General features: G+C 38.0%; 1 protein-coding gene across 2 annotated transcripts; it reads right to left on the reverse strand.

Moving 5' to 3' along the window:
• Positions 1 to 26,124, reverse strand: dspb (desmoplakin b). Of its 2 annotated transcripts, none has more exons than XM_065256467.2 (24): positions 25,786 to 26,124; positions 22,555 to 22,645; positions 19,716 to 19,846; positions 19,292 to 19,445; positions 16,513 to 16,638; positions 16,094 to 16,171; positions 15,816 to 15,983; positions 15,458 to 15,562; positions 15,284 to 15,379; positions 14,129 to 14,254; positions 13,894 to 14,049; positions 13,651 to 13,805; positions 11,335 to 11,461; positions 10,227 to 10,413; positions 9,792 to 9,967; positions 7,940 to 8,118; positions 7,717 to 7,855; positions 7,192 to 7,385; positions 6,951 to 7,113; positions 6,761 to 6,844; positions 6,425 to 6,532; positions 6,233 to 6,331; positions 5,652 to 6,149; positions 1 to 3,745 (listed from the first exon to the last, which is right to left on the reverse strand). In XM_065256467.2, the coding sequence occupies exons 1-24, from the start codon at positions 25,980 to 25,982 to the stop codon at positions 506 to 508; spliced, it is 6,777 nt and encodes a 2,258-aa protein (XP_065112539.1). In that variant the 5' UTR covers positions 25,983 to 26,124; the 3' UTR covers positions 1 to 505. The 2 variants fall into 2 exon arrangements, with proteins under 2 accessions (XP_065112539.1, XP_065112538.1); XM_065256466.2 differs by having other exon boundaries at positions 4,323 to 6,149.
• Between the last annotated feature and the right edge of the window lie 1,150 nt (positions 26,125 to 27,274).

Below are 27,274 nucleotides of genomic sequence, written 5' to 3' on the forward strand. Positions count from 1 at the left end.
TAATTTTATTAAGTCTTTATTTAAGCAATAACACTTCAAAATAAAAATATCAGAAATTGTGTTAGATGTTCACTTCACAGAGTACATCAATTCAAAAAACAACAAAGGAAGTTAAATTCAGAAAAAAGATACAGCAGTTACTAAGTGGTGCAAAAAAGTTGTATCCTCACCCATCTAATGTTATAAACAACTTTGAAATCTATGTAATACATTTTAGAAGCTGCCTAACCCCCAGATTGTGAGTAAACAGATTAATAAAATATATTTTTTTCTAAACTAATACATTCAACTTAACTACATTTAGATTTAAGATACATTAAATGGTATTGTTTCCCAAAAGCAAAGCAGTAAAAAAGTACTGATTGGTTCAAAAACATTTCCAGTGTTTTCTGTATTTCAAATGTATGATACTGTTTTAAAATGATAAATCTGGGTGAATTTGATGTTCTTATGGTGCAATCTAAAAATACTTTCATGGATACTTATAAAGAAGCACAATATATGTTTAGGAGAGCGAACTTGTGCTGAAAGAAGTTTTGTTGTAGCTGAAGCTGCTAAATTTTGAAGAGGAAGATGAATCATAGTCTACGCTTCCCCTGCGTGATCCGCTTCGAGATCCAGATGCAGATCCGGGGTTAGAGAGATTATAGGGGCTGCTAATTCCACGTGATGAAACCGTAGCAGCAGGAAGCATGCGGACTTCCGTGTTCTCCTCATTCATGCAACCTTCCAGAGCCTCCTTGTAGGATATCCTTAGCTTTGTCTTAGGGCAGGTTAAGGTCTTGGGGTGGTGGCGTGTATCTTGAAGCTTTTGAGCCTGTCTCATGTCTATCCAGCCCAACTGCAAAGCCTCGTCAAGCGAACGTCTGGTTCCATGTTCTGGGTCAAAGAGTCCACCGGTTAAATACTGGAATTCAAGGAAACGCTGGCCAGCTTCATATGGCAGCCATTTTTCTTTCACTGCCTCAGCGGCCGACATCTTACGCTTGCTTTTTACATCCTCAAAACCAATATAAGCTTTCTGTGCAGGTTTTACCCTATTAGCCATGTCGTCATCAATCACACCAAGGCGGGTCGCTTCCTGAATGGACACGCGGCGACCGTTTTCAGGATTCACAATCCCACCAGTGCAGGCCTGTGCCTCAAGCAATCGCTGTGCAGTGATGGAGTCAATGATTCCTCGCTTCAAAGCGTCACACACAGTGATCTTCTCAAGCTTCTCAGTGTCAAAGATAGCTCCAACTGGATTTTGTTCCTCTACCGTTTCTAACAATGGGGCCAGTTTGATTGACATGCTGGAAACATGCTTGGAAGTGTTTATTGAGGATGGCTCTTGTTGAGTGGATACAGTTTCCACAGATTTTATGGTTTCAGTTTTAAATGTCTGGCTTTTAAATGACACCTGGGATGTGTATGACGATGAGGAGGCCAAAGGGCTGAGGGGTTTGCTAATGGTCTTTGTCTTACTGGTGATCAGGTCGGCGAGCTGTGTGAGTGTGAGATCTCCTGAACGATAGCTGTTAAATACATCTTGGTCAATCACACCTTTTTTAAGCAGTTCTTTCAGGTCATACTGAGTGCCTGTCTTCATGTCCATTATAGCTGTTATGGAAGAGCCGTCCGAGGCAGTGAGGACCGTTTCTTCCCACTCGCATTCTTGCTGGGACAATTCCAGAAACGTCTCGTAATCTATGAGTTGCCTATCGAAGGCTTCACGGCATGTCATCTCTTTATTTGTTTCTGGATCGATAATCAAGACCCTCCTCTTCCTCATCGAGTTATTTTGCTGTTTCTTTTTCTTATCGTGAAGAGGAAGAAGCACCAGTCCCGTCTTTTTATCTGTAGTGCAGCGGCTCTTTAGCTGTAAGTACGTTAGATTTTCCTCCGTGTTGGGCTCAAAGAAACCCTTTGTGTCATCTCCTTCATCTTTCAGAATCTGGTTCATCTCCTTACCAAAATAGCCTCTTTGATAGGCAACATCTACGTCAATTCTGTGACTGTGTTCAGGATCAATGATGCCACCGCTGGCAATCTGTGCCTCTAACAGGCGAATACCATGACCTTTCTCTATGATACCCTGCTCAATGGCCTCAAAAAGTGAGATGATCTTATTGGTGCCTGGGTGTTTGTACCCAGTGACTGCCCTCTCTGCAGAAAGAAGCTTGTCTTTGAACTCCACACCTACCAGCCCTTTCTTACAGGCCTCCTCCACAGTGTAGTATTCGTTATGGATAGGGTCAAGCATGAAGCCGGAGGCAGCCTGGGCCTCCAACAGCTCCAAGGTAGTTCCTGGGCGCAGAAGCCCATTCTTCATGGACTGGTAGATGGTCAAAGTGCAGTTGTTGGCCTCATCATAAACTCCAGCAATGCAGGTTGAATCGCGTAGATAAGCCCGAAGCCTCTGTTCTATGTCTTTGCTGGTAATCTTGCCCTCTCTCAACTGGTCCATGTCTGACGCATCCAGCAGTTTCGCATCCACAAGGTCTGTTACGTTAACTTCGGCACGCAGCCCCTGTACAGTTATGGGTTTTTCAGGGGCTGGAAGGAGGAGTAAGCCGGTGCTGAGGTCAGCTTTGCATCGCTTCTTCAAGGTAACATATGTGGCAGAAATATTTGTGTCTGGATCAATGTAACACTCTGGTCTAGCGTTTAGAGCTTGATAAAGATCCTCGTCAATGAGTTCACGGTCCATGGCAGCATCTTTAGAAAGATAAACGCTTAGGGTGGGATCAAGGATCCCACCGGCCGCCTCCTGTGCCTGCAGCAGACGAAGAGCTGTGTCCATGTCGATTATTCCCTTTCTCATGGCCTGGCTAGCTGACAACAACTTGCCAGTTTTTGGATCCCTGAACCCAATACAGGCAGCCTCTGCAGTCAACAGCAGCTTCTTGTCAGATTCATCCACCAGTCCATTCAGACAAGCTTCCTCAACAGTCATTCTCACATTAGCTCTGGGATCTATGATGTGTCCAGTGGCAGCTTGAGCCTCCAGCAACATGTTTCCGCTCTCATCTGAGAGCAACTTTTGTTTTTTGGCTTCCGTGAAGGTCAGTTTTCCTTTAGGGCCACCTGCCAGCCCTGCAATGGCTCCAGTGCCTTTAAGATTGAGCCTGATATCAACGGCTACATCTTGGATGGTCCGCTTACCGTTTAACAACTGTTCAATTGTCACTTTGTCAATCACACCACAGTCCTGCAATTGCTGTGCCGTGACCTTCTTGCGGACACCATCGAAGACCAAATTGGAAGAGTCGAGTTGGTCTGTTTGGGTGTATTTGTTAGCACCATCTGGTTTCTGTGGAACTGTCAGCATCTTATTTTGCTGTGACTCTTTAACCACTTGCAACTCAACTCTCTCTCGTTCCCATGTCTGTGATTGCACTCTGTAACGTTCCTCATCCTCTTTTAGTTGCGCCCTTAGCCTTTCCATCTCGCTTTTGACAGAGGTCAACTGGCTCTCCATGGCAGAGCGCTCCGAGCCAAGCTGCCGTATTTTGTTCTCATGAGTCTCACATTTGCTCTTCCATTGGGCAAAATCCTTCTTGATCTTCTCATTATCTTCCTGTAGCTGTAATTTTAGTCGCGTTTCTGACTCTGCCGAGAGTTTGAAGCGCAGTAGCTCCTCTTCTAGACCTTTCAAACGCTTCATATCTTGTTCCATGGTTTTCATTCTCGAGATGAGGTCATCCCTCTCTTTCTGCAGTTCAATACACTGATATTGGCTGGTCTGGATTATAGATGAAGTCTGTAAAAAAAAAACAAGAGAGAGAAAATGTATTTAGTTTCACTGTTAAGGAGAAACTGCACAAAACATTAGGAAATAATGAGTAAATTAAAATAAAGCAAAACCTGTATGATTTTCTTCAATGAAACACCTCAAAAGATATTTTAAAGAAACACTGACACAGATTTTTAACATACAGTGACAGTGAAGGCTTACTCTAGCTGTTCCACAAAAGAAAGTCATATTGGTGAGGAAAAGACAGAATTTAAATTTCCAGGTTCCCTTTTACAGAAAATGAGTGTACATGATGAACGCTGCAGCTGAAAACTCACAACACAGAAGCACACAATGATAAGAACCTCTATTAAGATGTTAATCTAATTATCTGATTGTGGTACAGAGATAGGCCAAACATGCAAATCATTAATACATGCAAATGCGTGGCACGTGATTAGTGCAGAATATTTTGCATCTCAGAGCATCAAGGTAGTAACCATTGACAGCAAGCAGGATGAGAGAGAGCCAAGCATGTATCTAGCTACATCCAAGTCTACCAACGGCGCTTTAGTTTCCTAAAGACTGTGCAGCAGCCTAGTACCTCACTGGCTTGTTTTTGCGTATTTTCTATCTCCAGCTGCAGTTTTTCTCTCTCTCGTGAGAGCTGCCGCATAAGCCTGTCATGCTCTGTGCTGGCGCGCTGGCTGGCTTCAAGCTGTTTCCGCAACAAAGCTATTTGCTCGGCCATTCCACGATCTTCATTCTTTTTGCTTTTAAGCAGTTCCTCGCCCTCCATACGCACACGCCGCAACTCCTCCTCGAGGCGTTTGAGGTCTTTGGTAAGAGTATCATTGAGCCTCTGCAGACGCTGGGTCTCGGACGTGCTTACGTTAAGTGCACTGGTCTTCTCTTCAGTACTACGACGAAGGGCCTCGTAGCGCTGGTTGCTGTCTTGGACACGACCCTGCTCCTGTGTCAACTGTAGTTTCAGAGTAGTCATCTCAGCTTTCAAGGCAGCCAGGCTCTGAGAAGTCGCTTTGTTCTCCTTTAAGCTACGGTCCAGGGCTTCCTGTAGCCTCTTGCGTTCATCGTCCGCCTGTTTGGCCTCAACATTGGTCTCTTCCTGGCTCTTACGCAGTGTGTTAATTGTAGTGGTGTACTCTCGCATAGTCTGGTTAGTCTTTTCAAGTTGCATCTCGATTTTCCTACGTTTGCCAGTCTCTTCTTCTCCCGCTCTACGTTGCTTCTCCAACTCGCTTTCCAGCCGCTTCAGCTCCTCCTGGAGTTCTTGAATTCGTGTTTGTAGCCGCACAATAGTCTGTTCAGACCGGCCCTTCTCAAGGGCGTGGGCCTCTAATTCCACCCTTATTAGGCTCAATTCTTGATGGGATGAGCGGAGCTTCACCAGTTCCTCACCAGAAGCTTCATTCTTGGATTTGAGGTCACCCATCTCTTTTTCTAGTCGGCTTTTCTCTGCCTCCAAAGCTCGTTTCAAGCGTCGCTCCTCCTCGAGACTGCGCGTGAGTTTATTAATCTCAGTATTCTTCTCTTGCAGTGTCCGATTGGAGCTCTGCTGTACCTCCTTCCATTTGTTCTCAGCTTCATGGTTCTGGTTAAGCATCAGCTGGACCTGAGATTCCAGTTCCTGCCTCTTCCGACCTTCCTCCATCCCAGCGGAACTAAGTTTCTGCACCTCTCCCTCCAAGTGCTTCCTCTGGACCTCCTCCTGGCTTAAAGAGAGACGAAGCCTCTGCAGCTGCTCCTTCAAATCCCTAGACTCACCCTCTAATCTTTCATATTCCAGACGCATGGCGTCCAATTCATTTTCCTGCTGCTGTGAAAGCTTCTGCATGTTGGTCTGTGTAACAAGGATTTGAGACTCGAAGGTCTGTTTCACCTCCTGCATCTCTGTGCTATGCAGCTGCCTTACCTTCGCAAGCTCCATCTGTGCCTCCTTCATCCTTTGAGCCTCCTCCTCTAACTCCTTGCGCAGACGCTCCACCTCTTTGATCCGCTCTGACACGCTCTTCTCCAGCTCCAGCTTGGCCCAACTGGCCTGCTCCAGTTCCTTAAGTTTCTTACTCATGTTTTCATCGTATTCCTTTTGCAAAAATGTGTACCGCTCATCCACAATTGTCTTCTTTCTCTCCACCTCCTCCAACTGAAGCTTAAGCCGACGAATTTCCTCCATAAGCTCTTGGAGACGACTCTTAGAGGAGTCCAGGCTCTCCTGTGTGGCCATGCACTTTAATGTCTCGCTCCTCTTCACCTCCTCCAATGAAAGCAGGTGGTCCTGAGAATCATTAAGCTCTTTTTGGTACTTCGAGACAGTCTTCTGCAAAGCGGCATTAGTCTCACTGTGGTCCCTGATGGCATCTCTCAGTTCTTGAAGTTCTTCTTCAAGTAGCTCAATCTTGGTGTTCCGAATCTGCAGAAATCACAACAAAAACAATCAGGGTTATCAGGTGTTAAGATAATGTGTGAAATTGCCAGGTCAGAACCCAGCTGTACCTTCATTTCTTCCATGTTCTTTAGGGCAAGCATGAGAAGTTTGTAGAAATCACTTGAACGTGTAAGCAACTCCAAATAGTGTGCATTAAGAGATGAGACCTAGGGTGCAAACACAAGCAACAGTATTACAAATCGCTGCAAAACATTGAATCTGTCTGTGTTGACTGAATAGGTAAGTGTTTGTTGCTGTACCTCTTTCGCAATGGCAGAAGATGGGGATTGCAGGACCGTTCTCTTAATGGGAATGTTGAGCAAGGTTTCCAGTCCAGCACTGTAAGATGCTAATTCTAGTTCATAGTTCTATAGATAGAAAACGTGTTTATTAATTATTTCAATGTTTAATCAAATATGCTTGCACCATCCATTATTGTGGGATGGGATAGTACATATTAGGTAGATATGTAAAACAATTCATAATTCCTATTTGGCTAATGGTTAACATTATCTATGATCACTCACAGTCTAGGTGACATTAACTTTGGTCAAGACTTCTTGCAATTTTGAAGGAACATTTAAACCAAGAAATACCTTGATGGCATTAATGCAGTCATTCCCATCTTTCTGGACAGTTTCCAGTAGTTCTCTTTTAGCTTTAATTTCAGAGTTTAATGCCTGTACACATTATAAAGCAGATAATGAGTTCAATGTCAAATGAATATCCAAGGTTTGAATGACTGGAATAACTTGTTCAGGTATAATAATGTTCTCCTGGACTTACTTTTTGTTGATTGAGGAGTTGGGTGTAAACTGTGCTGTCATCAGTCTTGATAGCCTGCTTAGTGTCAATATGCCGTTGGGTTTGATTGATCCAATCACTGAGTTGAGAGCTGGACAGCAGGTATTGCTTGAGCTTGGGCATGTATACATCCAGATCATGATCCCTGACAGAAGTCAAAATACAATGTCAGTAGTGGATAAGCCAACTGTAAACATTTATTTAGGTCAGGAGTTTATCTCACCTGTTGCTTATTTGTACTTGGATACGCTTCCATCGGTCTGATAACTGATTCACATGCTCGGCATACTGTTCAGTGTTCACAACACACCTGTAACGGCTCTGGTCTCCCTGTTCATTAAACTGATGAATTTTGTTCAACTCAACCATCTGTAAATCCAGTACGTCCTTTTTCTGTTCTATGTTGGTACGCATAATCTAGATATGGAGAAAATTGTTAGCGTAAAAGGTCAGATTAGACATTTAAATTTACTTAGGGGTGAATAGATATGCCACCATGAGTTCACAGGAATTCATACGTATTTTATGAGTTTCTCATTTTATTTGCAAATAATCTGTTCTTGTTTGTGAATAAACCTCACTTAAATAAAAACAGGATTTGCAAACACGTAGAGTGTTACCATCTCATGAAAATGTGCTTCTCATGTAAATTTAAGTATGTGTAAGCCGAGGTCGAAACTACAACAGACATTAATTACAAACAATGCCTACTGTATTCAAATGTACTTCATATAAATGTTAATATAACCTGAAGCTCATTCTGGTACTTCTTGATTTCTTCTGGATCGAGTGAGGCTGTTTCTTTCTCAGTCAGTCGAGCCTCATTAACTTTGACAATGTCGTCGACCTGCAGTAAACCCTTCAGCAGAGACCTCAGCGAATTTAACCTGACAATATAGAGATCTCAGGATTATTTTCCAATGTTGACATAGATTAAAGAGTGTTTTACAGTCTGTGTCTCATGTCTGTACCTCTGCAGATGTGTAGCATTGTACGTCTCCAGGTGAAGAAGTCTCTGATCGATGATGTCTAGCTGACCGCGCAGGTATTTGGCTTTATCTGTGTTATCTGCGTCCTTCAGTTCATCCTGCACGTCGTCTCTCAGCCTCACAAACTCTCCTCTCAGACTTGCCAAATCTTTCTGAAAGGCCTGAACGCAATATGGTCACATTAACATAACTCCGCCTTAAAGATGTTCAACTTTAAGAGAAGATTTTACATTGGACATAAGACAACAAAATGTCTTAACCTAAAATGAATTAATCCAAGCAAGCAATTTTGCATTTAAAAGATGTCTAATAGTTGTCTAAACACAGCCCAGATGTCTAGGGTAAAACAGTGAACAGGCTGTAAGTGAAGATATAATAGACGTCTAACCATATCCCAAAAATAAAATTAAGGGGGGGGGGGTTAATACCATTTTATGCATTCTGACTTCTTAACACAGTTAAAGAGTTGTAGTTCTAATGCTTAACAAGGCAAAGTGTCAAATAACCAGTTAAGCGTGTATTTCTGGGCCAAAATCACGCCTCCTCTTTTCTACAAGTTTCAGAAAGTTTTTTTTCGAACATGGGTACCCGTTACATGCCATTGACCCCATCTTCCTTTTATGGTAGTCTTCCCCTGGAAAAGCACGCCCACATGTCAATCAGAGTAAGAGCGAGAACAAGGACGCTCATTAACATTGTTTCTTCAAGTAAAAGTCACAGGCATCACTGCCAACGACAGCTTTGTTTTATATCAAGAATCAACAATGGCATGAAAGAAGAAGTGTGTTTTTGGATGTAAGGAGAAGAAAGCCTTGTCAGCCTTATGGAAACAATGAATATAGTTAGCAGCGGAAATGGGTGGTCCTAACCTGGTCATGAGTCACAGGCGGTAAGTAAAACTGAATCAAATGTCTGTGTTTCGTTGGCAATCGGCATGTAAGTGCATATAATGTAAATGTCTGCACAAGCCTAATAACCAAAACATAAACAGGACATTAACAACAAAAAAATTAACATGTATGTTTTTTTCTTGAATTTCAAAGGTTTTATGTTTTAAATAATTCCCTGCAGAACACTTTTTGCAAAATAACCTGTACTTAAAGCATCCATAATACTAGCCATTTCTGCGTATCTGATGTTAATCTGGAGTACCTATAGAGTAGTATTAATCCTTCATATCTCAGAAGAGTCTTGAGTTTAATCAGATTCATAAAAGACAAATCGGATTTACAGATTCCTTTCGATAACGTCCGAAAAAATTGGAAGGAGGAGTTACGAACTGCGAGAGGAGCAAGTCAACACTTTATACTGGATAACTTATGACTACGTATTTGTGTCATTTATATCATTGGTTTTCAATCTTGTCCTAGGGGACCCACTGCTCTGCACATTTTGCATGTCTCCCTTATCTAACACACCTAATTCAGATCATCAGCTCATTAAGGGAGACTGGGTGTGTCAGTTAAGGGAGACATACAAAATATACAGAAGTGATCCCTGTAACTTAGCATCCTCTCCCCGCTGATTGACGTGTGGGTGTGGTTTTCCAGGGGAAGTGCCCATATAAAGAAGTGATACGTATTACATACCCCTGAAACGTCAGCTGGACCCGTATTCGAAAAAAACTTTCTGAAACTTGTACGAACCCTGGCGAAGTGCATTCGGCACAGAAATACTCTGTAACAGTCCAACTGCATTTGACACTTTGCATTTGTTTCGCATGAGGAAACAACTCTTAAACAGTGTTAATAAGTCAGAATGCATGAAATACCATTGAACCCCCTCTTAAATATAGTTATGGTTGTAAATAAAGTTTTTTTATAATTGTATGAACCTGTGTGGCAATGATGTGGCGACTGCATTCCTCAGGTGCGTTCTCTCCTAACGGGATGTACAGGAATGTATTGAAGAAAGATTCGGTCCCGTCAAGCTTCAGCTGAAGAGCGTTGAGATCATTTAACATTTTCACGCTCACCGCCACTGTATATTCAGAGCCTTCTCCTCTAGCAGCTACAACACACACAAATCATTCAACAGTATTACTTTAAACAGCATCATTTATGTGTATTTCTGAGTGATGATGGCAGTCCAATGATCGCACCATCTGATCAAAATCACCAGGATTACAGACAATAACAAGTAGGTGTGTTTGATTCAGAGTGTTTGATGATGAAGTAACATTATCATACTACTATAGAAGAAAACATCACTGATCCGGATTCAGTTGTTAGTAGAGATGTACAGTACATGTGTGTGTGTGTATACTCACTGTATGTTGGCAGCTGTACAACCAGTTCATCGTAGTGCTCCGTGGCGACTGTGATTTGAGTCTCAATGACTTTTTGGTCTTCCGCCCCAAACAGCTCTGAACCCTTTGAGTGTTTTTTGAATTCCTGAAAGTGCATCTCCAAACTTTTGAGGATGTTGTTGTACTCGTCTGGGCCCATTTTAGACAACTAAACAAACAAACAAAAAAACAAACAGATTATTTGAAATGCTTCTTAGTGGCAGTACCTGGTAAATGCAAAAATTAAATTAAATTAAATTAAAAAATTGAAGATTAGATTACATTACATTACATTAATAACATTAGATTAAACATTAAAATTTAATTTAATTACATTATATTTAAAATTAAAATTACATTATATTTAAATGTTTTTAATAGATTTAATGTTTCTAAATTTAAATTAAATTGCATTACATTAAAAAATAAAATGTTTAAATTACATTACATTACATTACATTACATTAAATTTAATTACATTATATTTCAAATTAAAATTACATTATATTTAAATGTTTTTAATAGATTTAATGTTTGTAATGTAAATTAAATTGCATTACATTAAAAAAATAAAATGTTTAAATTAGAATAGATTACATTAAAAATAAAAATTTAATTAGATTACATCATCAGATTAATTAAAAAAATTATATTACGTTACATATTCATTTAAATAATTTAAAATAAAATGTCATATGTAGCCCTGCCTGTAAACCCAACCAAAGTCATTTTGTTTGTGATTTGCATGTTCAAAAAATTAAAGTAAAATAAATGAGCCAAATCAAACTTTGATGCTCTTAATCCCATCATAGGACTATGAGACTTTAGCGTGGATAATACAGGCAGTGTCACATATAATACATATAATAATATTTGACTTTAGTATTTTAACTTTCAATTTTTTGAAAACGACATGTGTCATTTATTTATTGACTTTAATGTGTAGAGTTTTTTTTATTCATATAAAATGACACTGATCATTGCCGTATTTTAGGATTTGTAATAAAATAACATTCCCATTTCCATAAAATAAAATGTAATGTGTTCAGCATTTCGTTAAAGTGCCGAGGTTTTGACGTGGTTGGTTTACCATAGTAAGGGTAAGCGAGTTGATCCGTTGAATGTCAAGCATACAGTACTGCCATGATATCATACTCTTGACATTAATATACAGCTGATTCCACACGGATAAAATAGCCTCATAATACTGAGAATTCCTGTTATTCAACACAGAAACAACAACATATAGTTAACATACATACACATTTATATGCATTATACGCATACTGCTATATATGCATGTTCAGAAATGAACACTAATGAGGTTTACGGTTTATTATTTTGTGTAGAAATGTCTTGTGTTGTTTGTGAAACAGTATCAAAGTACAAGAGCGGCCTATGCAGAAGTTGCTATAGATTTGGGTGCTTAATGGCCCAAATCAAAAATACCCAATATCTTCTGAGAAACAAATCTGGTTATTTGTAATCAAAAAATTACTGCATTGTACAGTGGCAAGAAAATACCCCCTTTTTTACAGTGATATGCCATAAAATGAAATCCGATCCTCATCTAGGTCACAACAATAGACAAACACAATGTGCATAAGCTGACAACACACAAACAATTTAAGTTTCTTGTGGTTTTTTGAAAACACCCATTAAACATTCACAGTGCTGGAGGAAAATGTAAGTGAACTCTTGGATTTAATCGCTTGTTGAACCTCTTTTTGCAGCAATGACTTTAAGCAAGTGCTTTCAGTAATTCTGAATCAGACCTGCACATCGTTCGGAAGGAATTTTTTTTCCCATTCCCCTTTACAAAACCACTTCAACTCCGACAAATTTATAGGATGTCTGGTGTGACTGATTTATTTCAATGCATATAAAAAATTACCCCACTGTAAAATAATTAGCAAATATGCAAGAAAAGGTTTGTACTCTTAAATACTTTATTTGTTACAAACAAGAGATAAAGAATTTACAAACGTGCGGAGAGCCATTTCAGCACCCGGACAGCGCCATGTTTTTTTTTTTAAAGCATTACCTTAAAATGTTTCTCATCTCATCATATCCACAGGTACATCAGATACAATACATCCGTGGGGTAGCATTTAAAAAACATTTAAAAATAGATGCATTTGTTTAAAGCAAAGCATTTATTTACTTACCTGGCTAAAGGTGAAGCAGCTATTTACGCCTTCTAACGTCTCATAATCGGTCCTCGTTTATGTCCAAGAGACTCAATAATATTATTTTACATTTTTATTATTAAAAGGGTTGTGTGCTGCTGTGCATCCAGCAAATGCGCATTGTCGTCCCGTTTGTAGGCGCATATTGCGCTCATTAAATAATGAAAGCAATATTGCGCCATTAACTTTAGACCAGGTTTTTGTCGGTCAATGAAATAGTCTATTTAAGTTGCCTCAAAATAGCAACACGCCAACAATGCACCTGAACACACCTCATTTTCAGACCAGAACGCCCATGGGCAAAAAATTGGGTGCAAATGAAAATGATAATTGCGCTGGGTCGAAACTAGCAGAAGACACTTGCGCCGCGCATTGGCGCCGGTTGCATAATAGAGCCCTGAATGTCTAATGGATGTTTTCAAAAATGACACAAGAAACTATAATTATTTGTGTGTTGTGAACTCATGCACATTGTGTTTGTCTATTGTTGTGACCTAAATGACGATCAGATCACATTTTATGGCAAATCACTGTAGAAAACCAGTTCATTTATAGGGGATCACACATACTTTCTTTTGAAAATGTATTTATGTATATGTGTAATATGTAAAAAAAAAAAAACAAAGAGTGTGGGGTGTAAACTGTGAATCTGTGGACATGTATGTGAGTTTCTATGTATGTGTGGTAGGGTTGCAAGAAGATATCGATACATGCGAGTACTGTGATATTTTGTTTGGCAATACTGTATGGTATAGATATTTTTAAAATAAAAATCATACAAGATTCATGACAGTCATTTGGAGTTTACATCCTGACCACAAAATAGCATCCTTCTTATCTCTGAACTTAAACAGTGACAGGAAGTACAAGCATAGGGGCGTGACACCATTTTTTTTCCCCAGGGCTTGCATATGGTTTACTAAAATTATATCCTTGAAATAGGAAATATCTGAATATACCAACTCATTTTACAGTATTGCAACATATTGCACCGCAACCCCTGTACTGTGATACGTATCGTAACGCAAGATACTTGCCAATACACAGCCCTAATGTGTGGGTAGGTTTTGCATGGCAAAGGAGTTTAGTGGCGACGTCCCCACAAGGGAAGAAATTCTGAAGTTAGTTTCGTTCATAACAAATGTGTATTTCATAAAGATGTGACAAAAAGTGTCCAAACTCACAGCCGCTTACATGATCGTGTGTGTTATTCTTACTTGTTGGCCAGACTAACAGCCAGTGGATTTGGTGGTGGGACTATCAGACAAACCGATGGCACCTGCATGTCCATCCCTCCAGGTCCTGTCACTTGCCATGTGGTTCGCTCAGAGTTGTCCTTCAATATACCTTCATCTCCTTTATAGATGGTTTTCTGCTCAGACGCACAAAAAATTTGTTGAATGAAATTTGTTGAACGAAAGACGACTAGCATATGATAATTGTGCGTGTTTGTGCCTCACCTCGTCTTGTCTGAAGTCACATAGCGCACGCACGAGGATCCGCTGGCCTGCGACTTTCTCCTCAGGGTTTCTGGGTTTGAGCCTGATAATGTTCTTAGACTTGACCACCAACTGCTGGACCTTCTCCTTCTGTTCGATAAATCGCTCACGTTCTCTCTGACAAACAAAGACGCATGAAAAAATCCTCATCTCTCGGTGAATGTGCTGCGGTAATAAACGACTGAATGTTTGTTACCTCCAGGCCTTGTAAAAGCTCCAGTAAGGAATGCAGAGGAGTGGATTTATCACAGGTGAAGCTCTTGCGGATGTTGTCGTGCTCTTTCTGGAGTTTACGGTTCATTTCGCTTGTCTCTTTGAAAAACTGTTGAATAATGTCAAGTACTGTGGTTATTAAAATGAATCTCCCAAAAACAAATTCTTGTCAAATCCTGGTTGTACAGTATATGAAGAGATGTGATGCAAAACCATATAGGTGCATTTGACATGTTATCTTGTGAATGAGCATTTTTATCAGACTCTTATGTGTTAGTCATTTCACTTTAATGGCAATGAAAAAGTTATTTGTGAGTAATTGAAATGCATTATTTTATTACTTATTTCACGTTTATTATGTCATTTCATTGGTATTTAACAAATTTGACTGCATTTTGCTGCAAAACGCTCTAAGTGCATGCAAGCTTTTGGGGCAAAAAATCCTCTTCTTTGGACAAGTCATAGTAATCAAAAAGATGCAACTAGAAACATCGCAACTGATCAAAGTCAGAATTTGAAATGTAAAAAAAACTGAAGCACCCATTAGGGGGCGTTGTGATGCTTGTGACTGCCGCATTTGGGTTGTATTCTGGTCCAAGTACTCACAAGGGACCAAGTTATAATGTGATCTACGGCGTTTCATATTAGTCTTCGGTGCACTTAGAGAACTAAAAAAAAAAAAAAGGCGTGGCGTTTAACCAATATTGCCAACAAAGCAATATTTCTGAATGGCCTGATGCCAGGATTAAGGATTAAGCAGCTTTTGCATCTGAGTTCTTCATTTATTTTTATATACAGCTGCGGAAAAAATGTAAAAAGACCACTTTGAGATCATTTTCAGTTTTTGTAAATGTACTATTAGAGTAAAATTATAATAACAAAATGCTAATTTTTTTGCATGTATTTTAGGAAAATTTCAGAAATATACATTTTATGGAAACTGGGGTGGTCATGGTTTCTTGATTTTTTCTGCGGCTGTTTATTGTAGGTGAGATATTTTCATGACAATTAAACATATTTTGTAACCAAATTTACGGGTTTATCTGTATTAAAACGTGCTTATGATAGTACTCAAGTAAAACCTGTAACCTCAGTGTCTGCAAACACACATCTGTGTTTGCACATATATAAATGTTACCTGACTATATTGAGCATTTTCCTTCAGATGCACATGAATGCATTTGGTGATCTGTAGTAGCCAACTCCACTGGGTCTGTAATGTCTCCATATACGCCTTTAAAACACAAATGAGTTGTCTGAGCAAAAAACACAAGAGTAATGTGACACAAATCAAACAGAAAGACGTATTTACTTGGATCTTATCAGACGCTGGATGTTTGTTTTTAAGCAGGACGTCCACTTTCCCTCGCAGAACGTTCAGTTGAATGTCCTTTTGCTCCAATTCACTCATTAACTTCTGCAGGAGCAACCAAAACAATAATAGACTTAGAAAATGTATTGCATTTTAAATTAATCACAAAAAAATTATATCAGCAAGTATTATTACAGTAGTTTTTGTAAATATTATAACAACATTTACCTGACAAGTGAGATGGCTTAAAATCTAAAAGTTTATGTATCTTATATGTAATGTATTTTGTTTTATTATTATCCATATTAATAAATACATTTGAAGGTGTTTTGGTGCATGTGCATGTGCGTGGACTCACAGAAAAGCTCTCCTCTTTTTTGGGAATGTATTGATCGATGTTTTTATCGCCCCAGTCAAACACCAGCTCTTCTTCTTCTCTTTCATTCACCCACATAATCTGATTGGATATTTCCTCGATGATGTTTCTCAGGTCATTTAAGTTCACACCCCGCTGATACGCTACTTTCTAAAGAGATACATATAAAACTTATTGACACTTTAAGTGATACATTTGCAACATAATCTCCATACTATTACATTTAACCTTTAGCTTTATTGTATGATTTGAACTCTCACCTGCAGACTGTCCCATTCTTGCTCCAGTTTATTCAGGAAGGGTTTGTTTATATCTGGGTTTTGGTTGTTGGATTGCATCTAAATCAATAACACAGTAAATTCACTTAAATATCTTTGTATCACCTCTCACTTGATCTCTTCAAACGCTTTATCTTGTTAAAACTAGTGGCTGAACCAGGTCACATATTTAATAATAAGACATTATAATGTGCATAAACAATAATGAAGCATGTAAATACAATCTAAATATAATAATGTACAGTACTTTAGCAGTTTTGTACTATCTGCTTGATACTATCTGCTTTTGAGCATCAGATCAGACTATTGACAATTAATTATTATTATTATACAAATATTGAACAACAGCAGTATATTGTGCATGTCATGCAATTGATCATCATGCACATGTGTGAACTCACCAGTTCAGCCCGAGCCCGATCCACTTCAACGCTTCTCTTGATGGAGCTTTGAAACGAGCTGTGATTGGTTATCTGCTGCCCGATGGCCTCCAAATCATCACCCCATAGAGACGTCTCTATCAGACGCTATACACACAAAAACTGAGATGTCATTTCTCCACAGAAGAGTAACCGGCATTATTTCAACAAACCTTTCACTACTTGCTTTCTGAAAACCCTTTTTTAACTCTTTCCCCGCCAGCGGTTCTTAAAAAACGTTGCCAGCCAGCGACAGCATTTTCACAAAATTTTAATGCCTTCCAGAAAATGTTCTTCTTTAAAGGAACAGTATGTAGGATTGTGGCAAAAACTGGTACTGCAATCACAAAACTGGTGGCCAATACACAACATGACAACATAAACATCAGTTGAGGGCTGCAACTCCACTTTAAAAAAAAAAATATCCTGGCCAGACCACTGTTGTAGGTGATATAAGTATTTGGTATACTTTTGGGCGCTTTTCCATTGGGTGCAGTACGTAGTACCCGATACTTTTTTTCGTACCACCTTGGTGGTTCCAAGCGACCCGAGCTGATACCAAACGTGACGCGAAAACACTGTAGATCACTGATTGGTCTGAGAGAAGCGTCATCGCTATAATGTAAATATTAGCTTTAGCTTACTGCTAGCTTGCGCTGTCTCAAGCAAACATGTTGTTATCTGTGTTCTGCTATAAGTTTCCAAACACCCTTTTAGCGATAAAAAACATCCACAGGTTGAGAATCCAGGACACCATAACAGTTTTTTCCAGACTTGCAGTTTGTGGTCGGCACATTCGCGACGTGCACGTCCGCATTATTATGCTTAAATGCAACTTGAATGAGGCTCAGCGGAGCGCCGTCGACTGACGCCACGGGTCGGGTGTTTGAACAGAAACTGTCATGTGAGACAGAGGTAGTTATAAACGCGATGTGCAAACATTAATTTTGTGGCAGACTGAGAAATAAATGAATGTATGGGAATGTACAACAACGCTCTCACTAGTATGATGTCACAGCAGTAGGCAGCGTAAATATAACGACACGCCTATAATCCCTCCCACTCCGAAGTGATACTAAACTCGATGGAAAAGCTAACCACGCCAAAGTGAGGTGAGCTGACCCGACCCAAACTAAACTAAACCGTGGGGTACTATGCAATGGAAAAGCGCCATAAGTTGGGTAATGCTACGTACACACCAAATGCGGGGCATCGCGTTACTCGCTCTAGATTACTCGCGGGATTTAACTGCGTGTCATGCAAAGTTTTTGCACGAGTTGAATATTTTCAACTTGGGCGAAGACGCGTTTGAGTCGAATAGCGCGTGTTTTCACGGCAAACGCGCCGCCCATATCTTGTCATTCGCATCACCCCACGCGAGGACGCTTCTGATCGCATCTTTGCATTGATTTTGTATGTAATCTATTCGCGCAAATCGTTGAACTCGCTTCTGGTGTAAACCCACAATAAGAGTGCCACCTGGTGGATAATAGCAGAAATATGGACGAACGTAAAAACTTGTCATTGGCAGGGAAGCGTTGTCTCTTAATTGACAAGTGTAAGCGGTCTTAAATACTTAAATTGCCAAAGAATGTATTGAGAATGTTGGATTGCGTCTAAAATATGTGAAGTTGTTAACTGATATCTACATAGAAGGTTTCTGATTTAATTAAGTGCAAAAGTTATCCAGAAACTTTTTAAAAACTCTAGGATTTGCCTTTATAGTGAAATGATCTATTATAACCTTATTTGGAAGGGTCATGAATAATAATGCTCTGTGTGTGTGTAAACAGATCTCATGTTTGAGTCTGTATCAGATGAAGATACACATTTTGAGGAATAATCAATTGTTTGGAGATTGTTAATGGACGTTTCTGAGGTGTAAGTTTGTGTTTTATTCAGTATGGACCTGCAAAACGTAACTGTTACGCCAATAGTACAACTGCAGCCTAAACGCAAACATATAGCATTAACTAGCATAATTTAATTTTGGGGCGCACATCTCGACTGTTACATCACAGTTGGTGTTATGTTGGTATTGGCCTGTTTTCCAGCGGTCTTTTGCATGCACAAGATTTACAGGGGTTTTACATTCTATGGCACCTTTAATACTCCGGGAAATAATAAAAACATCTGGATTAATCGTGCATATCCATTATATTTAGGCACCAAAACGTGGGCCAATATTTATGGAAGAGCTACACCCAAAATTTGTTTACTAAAATTTAGTTAGTAAAAGTGAAAAACTTAATTTGATAGCAATTAGAAATTAATTTTAAATAACGTGGTGCATCGCAACACATAAGCATGCCGAGTTATAAACAGTGCCGTGAACCTAATACATGAAGCAGAATCTGCACAACATCATGTTTGCCAGTTTCACAAGTGTCAGTCTGTTGTTCATTAACCCACTGACAGATGAGGCGTGTGAATGACCCCTGCACGAATATAAACATGACAACAAGTGTGAGAGACACCAGGACACTGAGGAATGATGTGTGGAGTCTGGTGTGTTGTGTAGTAGGGCTGCTCGGTTATGGGCAAAATCCTAATCATGATTATTTAACACGATTACTCGGTGACTTTGAAAACATGCATTTATTTTATCTTTGTATTGCAGCACGCAATTTATAATTGCACAATAATTGTCGCACAATATTTGTTTTACCTCGATTATCTGAATTTTGTAATTGTTTGAATCTAAAATTTAAAATCAAAAATGATAAATTGCACAGCACTATTGTGAAGATGTTGTGTTTACCTTCTGTTGTGTAATCCAGGCCATAGCCTCGCTAAAATACTTGGGTTCATCGCGGCTCGAACTGCGACGAAGGGTTCTGCTGCTCCACTTCTGTTGTGGAGGCCCAGTCAGAATCACACTCAACTCCCTGATCTGCTCTGAAAACACATTTATACTGGAGAGAGAGAGAGAGAGAGAGAGAGAGAGAGAGAGAGAGAGAGAGAGAGAGAGAGAGAGAGAGAGAGAGAGAGAGAGAATTACAGTAAAAGTATGTACTTTATGTAGTATGCAAATGACTGCCAGACCAATGCATTATAAAGTGTGTGGTCACTGTACAGGTGTTTACTTGTGTTAAGAAGTTCCTTCAAACGTCTGTTACTCAAATTCTCCTCCATCATAGAAAAACAAACATGTGCACCTGCAAAGGTGTGTGTTTGTGTCTAACCTGTGCACGAGACCGTCTGTGGGCAGATTCTGATGATTGAGATCTAAAGCGAAACCTTGGAGCTGTTCTGTGATGTCACTCGCTGCCGCCAAACAGTTTTCAGCTTCAGCTAAAGCTCGTGGATCTCCACCCTGCAGAGAGCCAACACAAACACAATGAAATGACCATCTGGAAAACCACAGGATTAACATTTCTAAACATTCATTTACGTCACTGCCGCCCAGTTAGTTTGAACTGCAGTACAAAATCTAACAAATTCTGCAATGCGTGCACTTCTTTTATTTACGTTACATCAAATACAAAAAATGTGATGCAACAAAGTAGCAATGCTTGTGCAACTTAGCTACATGTGTTGGTAGAGCATCACGTTTGCTGTGCAAAATTCCCAGTGAACTTGCATACTGACACTGAAAAAAATATATAGCTTGAATGCTTTGCATAAAAGCGGTCAAATGCATACATGTAAATGCATGTAGGAGTGTAAACGCCATTTTATCTTATTTTTACAAAGAAGAATTGAAAACTGCATTGAATGTCAAACAGGCATTAATGCTCTTCTTCATCAACACAAATATTAAAAGTCAAACAATTCTGTCATGATGTTTTTATTGTGCTTTTACTTGAAAGCATCAGTAGTATTGACACAGTAAACACTTGCTGGGCTGCACTTTCGTTTCTTTAGAGGTGGAGTGAATATTTTCTTACATAAGAATTATGTTTTTATGTTTGTGTGTTTAAATTATTGAGCTTTAAAAGCATCAATCAGATGCACATTCCAGTCATACATGAACTTTAAAAACACTTGAGCTGTAAAAGCACGTGTGACACACTCGAACATCAACAAACACGTATGGGGCTGGGTTCCCGGACAGGGTTTAAGTCAAGTCTTCCAATGCTTGTTTGAGCTGTACTACCTAAACACAGCTTGCACTGACATATATCAGTGTAATTGTTTTGCACTAAAATAACTAAGGCCTAGTCCTGGATTAATCTAAACCTTGCATGCAGGGTTCCCACACCTTAGTTAACTTCAAATTCAAGGACCTTTCAAGGACTTTCAAGGTCCAATAACCTCAAATTCAAGGACTAAATTTGTGGACACAATTTAAGTGAGAGCAAGGTTACATCGTGTTATCTTTTAAGATACATTGTTACAGTTCCCTTTCGAGGGAACTCGCGCTGCGTCACTGTGGTGACACTTTGTGGACGCCTCCAGTGGTAAGTGCGTCTGAATGTGTATATCAAATTCCACCAATGGTGAGGCTTAATGACAAAGACAGGGTGACGCGGGAGCCAGGAAGTATATCGCTATCTGAAATATTGCCAAAGACGACGTTACAGAGATGCAGGAAGTATGGCAAGGGAGACGCAGCGTCTCGTTCCCTTCTCAGAGAACAACAGTTACATACGTAACCCAAGACGTTTTCATGTGTCAAACACAACTATGCAAAAAAGCATTTTGGTACATTTGCATACAGAAGTGAATTTAAAGCAAACAGTTTAGCACGTGTCCTTAAAAAGTCTAGAATTTTATGATTTTATCCTACACTACACAGGGAATATGGATTTTTTTTTTTTGAAAACCTCTTGCATAAAATAGATTCAAGCACTTTCAATGACCTGTATCTAAGTATGTATATTTTCAAAAACTTCCCAATTATTTTTTCCCCAAGATTCACAAACCTTCAAGGACCCATGGGAATCCTGTGCCTGGGAAACTGCCCCATAAAATGTTTCAAATAATATTTAAGTGTTATGTTTAAAATTGCAAAACAAACAACAGCATATTTGAAATGCAATGTTTACTTAATGTTGTTTACTAAACCACATATATGATAAACAGTAACAAAAATGAAACTAACAAAACTAGAAAGTTTGTATCCCTTACGGCAAAAACAAAACTTTCTAAGGCCATATATATTATGCTAATTACATTTTATACATGGCAGTCATAGCCTAGTGGTTAGAGAGTTGGGCTTGTAACCCAAGAGTTGCCGGTTCGACCTTAATTAAATATTTTTGAATTTGAAAATATATTTAGTTTTAACCCTTATTTATTAACATGCAATGCATATTTCAGGGGTGAGCAAATACATTTTTTAAATCTCACAATAGCCATATATTTAGGCTATTAAAAGCAAATGTGTTACATAACACACAATGATTTTTTATATAGTTTAATGTTACCACTTTGTGTTTATTTAAAATGTTGTGTTCCTAGCTGATGGATGTTTTCTTATAACAAATTCTGTTGAAACCTGTTAGGCGTGGCGGTGTTATAGACAACAATAATGTTTTACTTCAAATGTGACATGTGAATGTATTTCCTTGTAGGCCTACTGATATATTTGAAGGCCAAAATCTATTTTTAAATTTGCTCATTTGTTTTAATGAAAAATATTAGGTGGTTTCCAGGCATGTCACATGTGTTTTAAATCAACCTATGTGAAATTGACTCATTTAAGTCGGGACGACATGAATAATTTGTGTTGTGTTAAAGCAATATTGCTAAAACTTCCAGTTCCCAACATGCCATGCATGAGACTGAATTATTACTCAGATAAACTTAATTTAATTGTGCTAAGTTAACTAAAAACAATTGAGTAAATTTAACTAAATGCATATATTTAAATTTAGATAATTTAATTCCATGCAACCACTTACCATAAAAAAATTGGATGAAGTGTAGGCCTACATTCTTAAATATATTTCTGAACGGTATGTATATTTTTAAATATATTTAAAGATATGTTTAAAACTATATCTTTTTTGCCATATTGGGACAATGCAAACTGAAATGTATGACCTTTAATATAACAGAAAATGTGTTTATACTCACAGACTGTAAAAGTATTGCTGCCTTGTCCAGGTAATCCTGACACTGGGTCTGAAGAAATGGGATCCTCTGTTGGATTGAGGCAATGGGGGGGCTAATGATAAAAAAAAATGTATAAAGTCAATGATGTCTTCTTTAACACACAAAGATCATGTGAGCAATGCATCATAATTACACCAATCATCTAATGAATCAAATCGCTCATGGTTTGACTGGTTGACATGACCCAGTTAGTGCATTGTTTTGCTTTTGTACTCATCCACAGGTATTTTCCAAATGCTTTTTATGCTAATAAAATATATTTTTGCTAGCAACATAAAAATGCAAATATTTCATTTTGTAGTAGCCGTTTTAAAAATGTCTGACTGTTTTATTTATAGTCAATATGGTGCCTTTGATGTCACAACATTCCCCTCTTCTGAAACAGATGCATGCTCAACCTGAGGCTTTTAAACTGTAAATTTTATGACAAGTCTATTGGAAAGTTGTCAGAAGATGCATTCCTCAATCTTCCTACAAACTTTCACAGACCAAAGTCCCAACCTGAAAGCTCCTCATAAAACCTAAACTAATCCTCATATATTTAACTAATCCTTACGTATTTCTACATAAAATCATTCTACATAATGTGAAGGACATTGTGTAAATATAATCTGATCTCTTTAATATTGACTATAGGGCTGCATAGCGATTAATCGCAACTAATCGTTTGCAGAATAAAAGTTTTTGTTTACATCATATGTGTGTGCACTGTATAATAATTATGTACAAATAAATACACACACTCTTAAAATGTATGTTTGTTTTTTACCCATAATGGGTAAATATTGGACAGAACACACCTCTGGGTTAAAATAACCCAGCATTGGGTCAATTTTAACCCAGCGGTGTGTTCTGTCCAATATTTACCCAACTGCTGGGTTATTATACTCCATGATTGCATAACAACAACCCAACATTGGGTCATTTTTAACCCAGTAGGCATGGGCCGGTATGATAACCTTAAGCTAAAATACCACGATTTCACTGTGTTGCAGTATTACCATTGCAACACTAAAATGTGTTATTTTCAAATGTCTGCATACAAACAACAACTTTTCATCTGGACACAATACATTTTATTTTTAAGCAACATACAACATGTATGCCTGGTAAAAATAAGGTCTAAATTATAATATTCTTTCAAAAAACTATAAAAATTATTAAAAAATATCAAATAAAATGTATTAATAATAATAATAAATAATACATGTAAACATCAAATCGATTACATTACTTTATTATTTAACTTAATTTTGTGTAAACACAGCTTATACCTTCAAAATGGTTAAATAAAATTTGAGTGGTTTTGAAACCTTGACTCTTTAAAACCTCGGTATACATTGAAACTGTAACCGGCACATGCCATGCATGTGTTCTGTCCAATATTTACCCATTATGGGTCAAACATAACCCAGACATTTTTAGAGAGCACACATGCATGTATATATTAGGGAGGGATGCATAACGATTAATTGCGATTAATCGATAGCAGAATAAAAGTTTTTGTTTACATCATATAAGTGTGTGAACTGTGTATAAAAACTTTGTATAAATAAATGCACACACATGCATGTATATATTTAAGAAATGCTTACATGTGTATATACATTTGTACATTAATGTATAATTTATTTTATATATAAATATAAAAACTAAATATATAAATATATATTTTTCTTAAAATTATACATGCAGGTGTGCATATTTATATATAAAAATTAATTATACACAGTTCACACACATATGACGTAAACAAAAACGTTTATTCTGCTATAGATTAATCGCGATTAATTGTTATGCATCCCTAGTATATATTTAAGAAAAAAGTTATATATAAATATAAAAATGTATATACACATGCAAATATTTCTTAAAATGATACATGCATGTGTGTGTATTTAAATATATACAGAATTATTATACACAATACACACACAGATATGATGTAAACAAAAACTTTTATTCTGCTAATGATTAGTCACGATTAATCGTGATGCAGCCCTGAGTAAGATCGTGTCAAAGGTTAAAAATTAATGTGAAATCAAACTTTGATGCTCCTTATCTCAGATTGTATAAAACTTTAGCCTGAATTTCACAGACAGGGTTACATGTGGGCTTTACTCATATCAAAAGTTTAGAATTGATAAAGAAGTCGATATAAAAATAGTTATGTGGAAATGGAGTTCTTGATGAAGTCATATATGGGTCATAGTCTGTATACGAGAGTACATGAAAAAATGAAAAACCAGATGATTATCTGTAATGTGTCTCAATGATATAATCTGCATGTGAATGAAGCAGGCAGTCGTATTTCAGTTTTATTGCCGGTTGTTTCAGATGACTCGTGAAGCGCCACAGGGCGCTCGGATACCGGAGGCGTCTCCTTTCCCACGGGCCCCGTCTTCATTTAATCTCAATAGATTTACTCAAAGCTCATAAGATATTTCACCAATGTACAATACAGTACGTGTGAATGTGAAAGTGCACTGTAAGCTCTCACAGAAATGAAAACAAAGTAGCTTCACACAGTGTCGATATGGATTGGGTTACACATCTAACACAAGAGTCTTTATTCACTGACTGATCCACTGATCCTGAACACAATTCAACTTCAAAGCATAAATGACTCATTTTAGTATACCATTAAGTCATTTCTATTCAAAATAATGTTTCATTTTAAACCTCATGTCAAAACTTGAGTTCATAGAAACACCAATAATACCAACTTGACATATTTAACTTTACACTATGTATGGAAAGTAATGCGTAAAAGTCATATAAAGCCTATTCTTCACAGGCCAGGAAGAAATGATCTCAACAGCTAAGCCAAGAAAAATATAAATGCACTAAAGCATCTGATCTGTTACATTTGCACATGCACCTATACACGAGTGCCAAAAATAAAATGAAGTGCACAGGTTACTAATAAACAATTTGAACTTATCCTTCTGCAAACTTATAAATGATAAATATTAATTAGATTTATTTATACTACTTATACAAACGTGTTTGTCTTTCATGGACACATCAAAGTAAAACTTTAAAAAAAGCTTTTAACACCTCTTGATAAATATTAATTAGATTTATTAATACTACTTATACAAACGTGTTTGTCTTTCATCGACACATCAAAGTAAAACTTTTTAAAACAAACAAAAGCTTTAAACAATGCTGTAACAGGTGTTTACTTACACCTGGCCTGCGGTCATTGATCCTCGAGAGAAACTCTGGCTGTATCCTTCCATAAACTCCTGACTGTATCCATTATTACCCCGCTGAGGCACCACCTCACTGCGCGCATACGGATACGCGGGCGGCTGGTTCAGATCGCTCCGGGACCCGGCGCGTCGACTCGGGTTGAATCCGCGTTGCGAGCTGTACAAACTCATGACTGCGCTCGGCTTACACGAATAAAATGGCGAAGTTTGAAAAGCGGCGGCAGGTTGAGATGAAACCGGGCGCGCGACGACGCAAATGTCCCCTCCTCGCGACCTGCGTCCAGCGCGATACAGTCAGTGAAACTGAACAAGGAAGAGCTCGAGTTTTTGGGATCAGGAGGCCACGCCCACAGACCACCGACCCCAGGCTGCACTAATGTGTTTTTTTTGGTGTAAACACACCTCTTGATGCCTGGAGGCATTCATCTCTCCTTTCATTTGTGTGGCCAAAACAGTAGAACAGAAGTAAAATAATTAAAAATGCACACTTGCAGTGCAAATGCAATGAAAGGCTATGGGTCAAATACAGGACGCTGTATTAAATTAAAAGATAATCAGCAAATGTGTACAATGAAAAAAATATGTCCTATGAAATATAATACAATATTGTTATGAAAACACATAGGTCTGTGTCAACGTCACACTTAAGTCAGAGTCAGACTTAAAACATTAAGGAATTGAAAAGATAAAAAAATCTAAATTACAAATCAGCGTAATGAAAAAATATCTTGTTCTTGTGACTGTGATGCAAATTCAAAATGGTGTATTAAAATGATAACCAAAATAAAATCATACTTGTAAAATGTCTATTAAAGGGATAGTTCACCCAAAAATGAAAATTCTGTCATCATTTACTCACTCTCATGTTGTTACAAACCTGTATAAATTTCTTTGTTCTGATAAAGATGAAGGAAGATATTTAGAGAAATGTTTGTAACCAAACCGTTCGTGGACCCCATTCACTTCCATAGTAGGAAAAAATAATACTATGGAAGTAAATGGGGTCCACGAACTGTTTGGTTACAAACATTTCTCAAAATATCTTCGTTTGTGTTCATCAGAACAAAGAAATAAATACAGGTTTGTAACAACATGAGAGTGAGTAAATGATGACAGAATTTTCATTTTTGGGTGAACTATCCCTTTAAGTACTATATACAGAAATATTTATTATTGTATTTAAAAAAAATAAAAGTAATATGTTTTACTCGAATAAAGCAAAAATGTGCCATATTATGTCATCTGCAAATTAGGAAAAGCTCATTGTGCTAACAAGATTTTTTTTGTTGTTGCTCCTTAGGCTTTATTATTTTTATTATACAAAAATATTATATCTTGTTCCTGTAATTCAATTGGTAGAGCATTGACCAAAGATTACAAATATTGAATAAACCATAAGGTTTGGATAAAAGTGTCTGCCTAATGAACAACTGATACCGCAGAAATATGACTCATAGAGCTCA

The sequence above is a fragment of the Paramisgurnus dabryanus genome, chromosome 12 (genome assembly GCF_030506205.2).
Source record: "Paramisgurnus dabryanus chromosome 12, PD_genome_1.1, whole genome shotgun sequence".
Classification (NCBI taxonomy): Eukaryota; Metazoa; Chordata; class Actinopteri; order Cypriniformes; family Cobitidae; genus Paramisgurnus; species Paramisgurnus dabryanus.

Excerpts from the sequence above, each read along its gene's own strand:
- dspb (XM_065256466.2), bottom strand. The coding sequence starts at position 25,982 with ATGAGTTTGTACAGCTCGCAACGCGGATTCAACCCGAGTCGACGCGCC. Across the intron at positions 15,380-15,457 it reads CAGCGTCTGATAAGATCCAA|GCGTATATGGAGACATTACA; the intron begins GTAAATACGTCT and ends TGTGTTTTAAAG. Across the intron at positions 8,119-9,791 it reads GCCACATCATTGCCACACAG|GCCTTTCAGAAAGATTTGGC; the intron begins GTTCATACAATT and ends TATTGCGTTCAG.